Genomic DNA, 8,259 nt, shown 5'->3' on the forward strand with positions numbered 1-8,259 from the left:
CCAACTCAGCCGCTGGACAATGAAAATCCAACTCAACAAAAACATCCTGCAGAAGTGAGAGCGCGAGGGAGACGGAGAGGTGTGCAGAGAGAGCGCGAGGGAGACAGAGAGGGGTGGAGAGGAGAGAGGCGGAAGCAGGGGAACGGACGAGAGCGAAAGGAGAGAGAGGAGGCGAGGACGGATGGAGAGGGGCAGGTGGAAGAAAGAGCAGAAGAGGAACGCACGCCGGTCCTTGAACATCAGTTGATGAGCCCCGAGGAGACGGAGAGAGGGGGTGGAGAGAGAGAGCGAGCAAGGGAAACGGAGAGAGCAAAGGAGAGGAGGCGAGAGGGGAGACGGAGAGGAAGAGGGGGTGGAAGAGAGAGGAGGGAGACGGGAAGCAGGGGTGGAGAGAGAGCGAGGGGACGGAGAGAGGAAGTATGCAAAGGAGGCAGAGATAAGAAAAGAGAACGAAGGCGAGCGGGAGACGGAGAGAGCAAGGAGAGAGAGAGAGTAGGAGAAGGGAGACGGAGAGAGGGGTGGAGAGAGAGCGAGCGGCAGCGGGGACGAGGAGTAAGAGAGGCGAGGGGAGCGGGAGACGGAGAGAGGGGTGAGAGAGAGGAGCGTGGTAGAGCAGAGGGAGAGAGGAGGAGGTGGAAGAGGGAGAGTGAAGAGGCGAGGGAAGGACGGAGAGAAGGAAGAGTGGAGAGAGGCGAGGGAGACGTGAGATGAGAAGGACGAGAGAGAGGGAGACGAGGGCAGAACGGAGCGAGGAAAATGAGAGGTGGGCAAAAAGAAGCGAGGGACGGAAGACGGAGGAAGGAGGAGGAAGAGGAGAGAGCGCGAGGGAGACGGGTGGAGAGAGCGACAGGAGAGGCAAGGGAGAAAGAGAATGGGGAGAGGAGAGGAGAAAGGAGGTAGAATAGAAGGGCAAGCAGCAACTATGTGGTCTCAAGCCAACAGCAGGGGTGACTTTAGTCTTTCAACACAAAGCTTTAGTAGCTGGTTTATTTACCACTACAATACATCTAAAGATATGTACTGCATGGAATTAGGCTGCAGACAGTTCTACATCGAAATATATTTAGTGCAGATAAGGAGGCTGCAGAGACAGAGAAGCACACTGTAAACAGCACAAATTTCACATTGTATAGCACACTTCCTTAGAGTCACTTTAACTCCAAAGCAGGAAATGTCAAACTTATAGTGTGTTTGAGAGATAAAAAGGTGCTAAGTTTGTAATTTCCCATTTTGAAATGTCGAACTTGATTTACCCTTACGAAAAATGTCTCAACACTCCATACAAAACAAGTCCATTCATTATAAAACACGTGTGTGATAGAGCGAAAAGACGAGATTGACAGAGAGAGAGAGAGAGAGAGAGAAGAACAGAGACAGAGAGAGAGAGAGAGAGAGCGAGACCACCAAGAGGGAGAGAGAGAGCGAGACCACCAGAGGAGAGAGAGAGGGAGACCACCAGAGGGAGGAGAGAGCGAGCCAACAAGAGGGAGAGAGAGAGGCGAGACCACAGAGGGAGAGAGAGAGCGGAGACACCAGAGGGAGCGGAGAGAGCGAGACACCAGAGGGAGCGAGAGAGGGCGGAACAACACAGAGGGAAGAGAGGAGAGCGAGACCCAGAGGGAGAGAGAGAGCGAAAGACCACTAGAGGGAGAGAGACGAGCGGAACCACCGAGGGAGAGAAGAGCACCACCGAGGAGGAGCGAGACCACCAGAGGGAGAGAGAGAAGCAGAGACACCAGAGGGAGAAGGGAGCGAGACCGAGGGAAGAGAGAGCGAGTACCAGGAGGAGAGAAGCGAAGACCACGCAGAGGGAGAGAAGAGAGCGAGAACGACCAGAACGGGGAGAAGAGAGAGCGAGACAACCAGAGGGAGAGAGAAGAGCGAGAACCACCAGAGCGGAGAGAGAGAGCGAGACCACACAGAGGGAGAGAGAGCGAGACCAGACAGAGGAGAGAGAGGGAGACCGACGAGGGAGAGAGAGGGAGACCGACAGAGGGAGAGGAGAGCGAGACCACACAGAGGAGACGAGAGAGAGCGAGAACCACACAGAGGGAGAGAGAGAGAGCGAGACCACCAGAGGGAGAGAGAGAGCGAGACACCAGAGGGAGAGAGAGGAGGCACAGAGAGAAGCGGACACCACGAGGAGAGAGAGAGAGCGAGACCGACAGAGGGAGAGAGAGGGAGACCGACAGAGGGAGAGAGAGCGAGACCGATAGAGGGAGACCGACAGGGAGAAAAAGAGAGAAACAGACAAGAGTGCCCAGGGGGTTAATAGAGAGAAGAGGAATAGTGTTGCAGAGCCAGAGAGTTGAGTTAGGGACCTTCCTCAGACTACACACACAGAGAGAGAGAGGGTAACATAAAACCTGCACACACTGGGGAGGGGACCCTGCCTTCTATAAACCAGAACTACCCACAATCATGTGCGTGGCTCTTTTATCCAGCATGTGAAAAGATGAGGCTGACTGAATAACAAAGGGAGAGAATAGGAATCCGGATGGCCTGGGAGAGGGGGAAGAGGGGATCTGGGCTAGCCTGGGAGAACGGGAGAGAGGAGGGGATCTGGGCTAGCCTGGGAGAACGGGAGAGGGGGGGTCTGTGCCCATCACTATTCTTCTCTATGGGTAACGGGGGCTGGGACTGCCTGGGGGTAGGGAAAATGAAACATGCATAGACACACAGAGTTTAAAGATTTTTTTACTGGCTTGTACACAAACGTACAAAAATATTACAGCACTCATTTCCTCAACACACATCATGATCACAGTGTTACAAACGTTCAAAAACAAAAAATACAGAACAAAAACAAGAAAACCCAAAATCAAAACACGATGGAACTTCAGCATCTCTCATTAAACTCAGACATTTGTTTTTGTTTCGCTCGAAAAAAAGCAAAACGAAAACAGAACATGTGTCCCCCCCCCCAAAAAAATGTTTTTTTAAAACGTCAGCACTTTCTCTCATTCATTGACACCTATCCAGTCGCCCTCTCTCGGGCCATAAATGTTATGACACTTAAGTAGAACAACCATACGCTGTGCAATTTGTTTTGTAACAATGATCTTACCATCAAATGTATTTTTCCCCTTTCATAACAACAGGAGGGAGGCAGCACTTCAGAAAAGAAAGTGCTGCAAGATATTTCAGCATATTATATATATATATATATACACAGTACCAGTCAGACGTTTAACACCTACTCATTCATGGGGTTTTCTTTAGTTTTTTACACCTACCCTTGAATGAGTAGGTGTTAAACGTTTGACTGGTACTGTATATAAACACATACCCGATCACAAAGATTCAAACAATCTTTGCCTGAACACGATGTTTCACAAAGTTAACACACAACATTACAACCTGGAGATGTTTTGAACAATAGTATTTTGTTGTGTTCCTTTTTTTCTATTTGGAAAAACAATACATTTGACTTGATAAAAAGTCAACTTAAATCAACAACAGTCAGTGCAATATTTAAAATATATATATATATATATAAAAAATATCAAGTTTAAGACAAGCGATGCATATTTTTTTGTTCCACTAAAACCAATCTATTCCTTGATGTTTCTTTCTAATGGCTTTAGTTTGCTTTTCCAGGTACATGGAAGGACAGTCCTTAATCCCTGGTGTCTCTCCTTACTGTAGCGAGGGAAGACCCCCAGGTAGCAACATAAAGCCACACACTCGAGGAGAGGAGCAGGCCACACACAGGCCAGGGAAGGGGAACACAGCTCAACTCACTCAGGACACAACAGTCAGATGAATGCAGCAGACACAGACATATATACACATTCATTCATGCACGCATGTGCGCTCTCTCTCACACACACACAGACAGATGCACACACACACAGGGATTTCCATTGAATGACTGTGATGCTATCAGATATTTGTCTTTCACTTACTGTTGGCCATTGAGTAAAATCAAATATAAAACATACAAGCAGCATTGAAACAAACATTATGGTGCCATGACTTTCAAAATGCAGCAGGCAGTTTAAACCATTTGTTATATATCCTGCAATAGTCATGTAGATGTTAGTCATCATAACATGACAGTAATAAAATGTTTTACTCCTGCTCAGTAGTAACTATTTTTAAGCCTCAACTCCTGCAGTTACCCGGACAGGCACCAGGGGGAGTAAAAGGCTCTGCATTTTGTGCAATAAAACTCCCTGCATTTATAAGTCAGGCAATAAAATGCAATTTTTGTGACTAAATAGAAACTTCAAACAGAACGACTATATAATGTATTTTTTTATAATTTTTTTTAATCGGCAATGTGTGTTTGCAACCATACCTTTACAGAAAGGCAAAAAAAACAAAAAAAAACGCTTTGCTTGTCAGATTAAAGTTTGGTTGTAGTGTGGGAAATAAATTCATCCCAGATGAAGATAAGAAACGGGCTTGATTAATATGAAATAGACATTATTGCTTTGCAGAAGAAACACCATAGTTGTCTCCTAGCCTATATCACCGGGTTAAATAACATTGGCTTGYGGCCTACTGCTAAAATAGCTATTATTTAAAATGTTTGTGTGGGTATGAGCATTATTTTGGCCTATAGACAGGCTTGGGGATAGGCTAGATCAGCGGTTTCCAACTAGGGGGTACTAGGACCCCTGGGGGTTCTTGGCCTATCCACAGGTGGTACTTGAGAAGACTCAGACCCTAGGCCTACTGGTAAAATGCACATGAGGGGGTACTTCAGGTACAGTAACCAAAAATGGTTGCGAACCACTGTGCTAAAGGATGTGTGTGACTCCCCATATTGGAGTGTTGTGAGTGAGCAAGAGTCCAATGGTTTTGAATACTTTACAGTCGAGGTAGTTGGCAAAGAAAACCAAACAAGAAGTTAATGAGGGACAAAGAAGAGTCTCTCTTTAGCAAGGTCAAATTTAGGCTTATTGTGACATGGGGTCTCCACACAGGATAGTTTATACTATGATAAGCATAGAGTCTGAAGCAGCTTTATAAGTCACCCTAAATATTTCTTAAACGTAACAGATTTGATTTGAAAAGAATAACCACAGAAWTTTCAAAATGCATCTTGTCAATGTACCTTCATAAATAGAACCCAGCCTGTATTCACAGTGATGACCAGGGTGTTGTTCGTTAAAATACTGAAAGGAGATTAAAGTGAATTCCAAATGCCACTTTCCTGACGTTTTGATACAAAGCGAAAGCAGCGGTTTATATCACATTAACCATTGACACTGCGGTCGCACTGGCCTGAAAAGACATTGATACATGCCAGCAGCCTGCTTGAAGAAGGCAGGGCGCATTCAGCTACTTTTTTTTATTATAAAGAAACAAAGTAAAGCTATTGTGTAAAGTACTTAACAACATTAAGTCAATAGTCGTTACAATGATTACACATCTGGAAATGCCAGTTGGGTATATATATATATATATAGGCCTAATAATGCTGCTCTTTGAAATAGATCAAATTCTACAATTTAAAAAAGAAATAATAGCCAAATACAGGATGGCCTTCATTTCCCGTGTTCACCTTTTCTTCCCTTTCATATATTCCAGCATGCAGCCACAGCAACAAGTGCCATCTTTCAGTATATAAAATCATTTAAAAGGGTCTTACAAAGTGACCACCGCAGCTACAGGGCGACACCTCAATACGAAGCCCAATAAAGAAGTGTTTCAATGTAACCGCGACAAAAAAATATAGAAAGTCTATCGCTGCGTAAAACTAGGCTGCTATCAGGTCTCGGGACCCAAACACTGGCTTAGTTATTTTATACGTCCCAATCTATTATACACGTTCAAGGAAAAAGCTTTAGTACCAACCCACCAAAATGGCGTTTTTTTTATGCTGAAGCGGATACAAGAACCATGTGGTGTTTGACTCACGAGTGAGAGAGACCCCCGTTTGGTTTTGATGAAAGGGAAGTTACTGTGTTTTGTAGGCTATAATTTGGCACAACTATAGATCGAAACGCTAATTTATAAGGGCTTTCCGTGTGTTTACCTGACAGCAGTGTAGCAGATCACCGTGCGCCAGAAGAGTATTTTGCCTTAGTGATGAGGTATAGGACTATGTCTTGATGTCCTCCAAAAGCGGCAATGTGTAAGGCACTCCACCCTTCCCTGTTCGCCAATCGAATATCGGCTCCGAATTTCACCAGCAGTTTTACAAGTTCGAGATTCCCGTCGATGACTGACTGATGCAACGCCGTCTGTCCTTCGGGCCCGAAGGAGTTGACATTGAATTCGCAGTTTGTCATGTTCTGGAGCAACGAGTGGAGTTCCTTTGTGTTACCTTGCTTCACCGCCTCTTGGAATACGATCTGAGGCGCAGAGCAAGTTGATACATCCCCTTGACTCATGGTGAAACTGGGATATAGAGATAGATCCTGTGCCTTTCTATGTGATAGTCACTGGTCGAGTCTCTGGCGTTGGAATACTGGATTAATACCAGTTGTAAGGCACTTTAGAAACGTGTATACTATATATATGATAAAACCACTAATATCCCAAAATGGACACAGACAAAATAACACACTTGGTGTGCAAAAGATTAAAGGTTGCGAAATCCAACTCCCTACAAAGTGTGTTTATAAGAGATCCAAGTGTCGCAAGGTGTAGTCTCCCCCTCTTCTCCTCCGTTGTTACTAGCAGCAACAGGTAGTATATGCTATATTGCAGAGATGGAGCAGAGCGACAGGTATTCTGTAAGAACGGCCACGGTATCGTTATCTCCAAACAAGGTGAATAAAATGCAGTTGAATCTGGGCAGGTTGGTTCTTCTTGTGATTTTACCCTCTTGCCTGCAGGATCCTGGAGCCGCCGCAGTTCGTCTGGCAAGGAGGGCTGTGTGAGACAGGTAGGGTCCACGTCAGTGCACTGAACAATACTCCCCAACGGTTACATTCCAACTAATACATCAAAAACACTTTTATGCACACTTTAAAGAATACGGTTGAGATACAATTCCCGATAAATATTATGTTATGATTAAAATAGAAAACATGTGGGTACTACTTGCCTGTGACAATTGGACGGGTCCTGGCGACGACGTAGTATGAAATTCCCCCGCGTGCCCCGTGCTTCGCGTCCTTCGTGCGATCCCAGTGAGTCTCTGCTCTGCAGTGCGCGCGACGGGGATATTTTACGCGTCCTTTATTTGCATGACAATGGTATTCCATAGAATCAACTCTTGTGAAATGGGCGGAAACGGAGCGAGGTAATTGGCTACTGGGTCGGTTTGGGCAGGGTCCACAAGTGTGAAACCTTAGAGTAAGGCGTGGTCTCGTGGAAACAAATGGCATCTATAAAATAAAACAACTATAAAATTGACAATTTTACTCCCTCGCGTGAGAGACGTGACTCAAGGGAGGATGGTGTTGAAGGACTCATAAACGACAAAGTGAAAAAATACAGAGAAAAGCAATATAATGTTGTTTAGGAAAGCAGCGGATCCAAGCGCATGGAGCCATAACGCATGTTGCAAAAACTATTCGGATCTGAAGTTGTATTTCGACGGACGAATAGTGCAACCACACAAGCATATATATATTTATATATATTTTTTAAATGTAAAAAGCAAAGGAGTAATACTGTACTGTAAAGGGCCTGTTATGCGTCGTATTTCGTGCCATGGTGTTAATTCGGGCTCAGACGGCGTTAAAAGCAACAAACTAGCAAAGCCGAGTTGTGGTTTGCTACTTACTGTATGTCAAAAACGATGTCCAACTCCTTCTGAAACAATGAAATTGCATAAAAAGCAGTAAGGGATTGTCACCATTGGTGTAGAATAAAATACTGTGTGTGCTATTGTCGATCGCTAGAGATCTGATACTGTACACATAACATGTGGCCAAATATAGGTAACATACGCTTCTTCCATAGACTAACGACTCTAAAATACTCAAAACTAAAACTTTGTTAGGTTTATACATTTCACACAAACAGATAATGTATATCCTAATCTTATATAAAAGAGGGTGACAAAATACGCATGAGCCTACTTTAGGAAATAAACATATTTGGCTTATTTACTTGTCTGCAATCTAGCTCTTTTGGCAATAACCATGTATACATTGGACAGAGAAAAACAAATGGCCCCTTAAACTTCTATAAAACAACTCGAGCCCAAGTCTAGTGGTATAGCCTCCCGCCATATAACAACGCCAAGAGAAGAGACACCTCTCTGGCGGTTACAATCCATCTACATGTCATCTGCGGACATTCCAGTTGTTTTAAAGTGACAAGAAGCAATAGAACTTCAAATAACAAAAG

The 8,259-nt window shown here is 44.7% G+C and overlaps 1 protein-coding gene across 1 annotated transcript; it reads right to left on the minus strand.

Moving 5' to 3' along the window:
• Window positions 1–2,681: 2,681 nt before the first annotated feature.
• Window positions 2,682–7,118, minus strand: LOC111980662 (notch-regulated ankyrin repeat-containing protein A). The gene is made up of 2 exons (XM_024011518.2): window positions 7,007–7,118; window positions 2,682–6,831 (listed from the first exon to the last, which is right to left on the minus strand). Exon 2 carries the CDS (start codon window positions 6,345–6,347, stop codon window positions 6,009–6,011), a length of 339 nt encoding a protein of 112 aa, XP_023867286.1. The 5' UTR covers window positions 6,348–6,831; window positions 7,007–7,118; the 3' UTR covers window positions 2,682–6,008.
• Between the last annotated feature and the right edge of the window lie 1,141 nt (window positions 7,119–8,259).

Source organism: Salvelinus sp. IW2-2015, linkage group LG20 (genome assembly GCF_002910315.2).
Source record: "Salvelinus sp. IW2-2015 linkage group LG20, ASM291031v2, whole genome shotgun sequence".
NCBI classification, from domain to species: domain Eukaryota; kingdom Metazoa; phylum Chordata; class Actinopteri; order Salmoniformes; family Salmonidae; genus Salvelinus; species Salvelinus sp. IW2-2015.

Coding starts and splice junctions, on each gene's coding strand:
- LOC111980662 (XM_024011518.2), bottom strand. CDS start 6,347: ATGAGTCAAGGGGATGTATCAACTTGCTCTGCGCCTCAGATCGTATTC.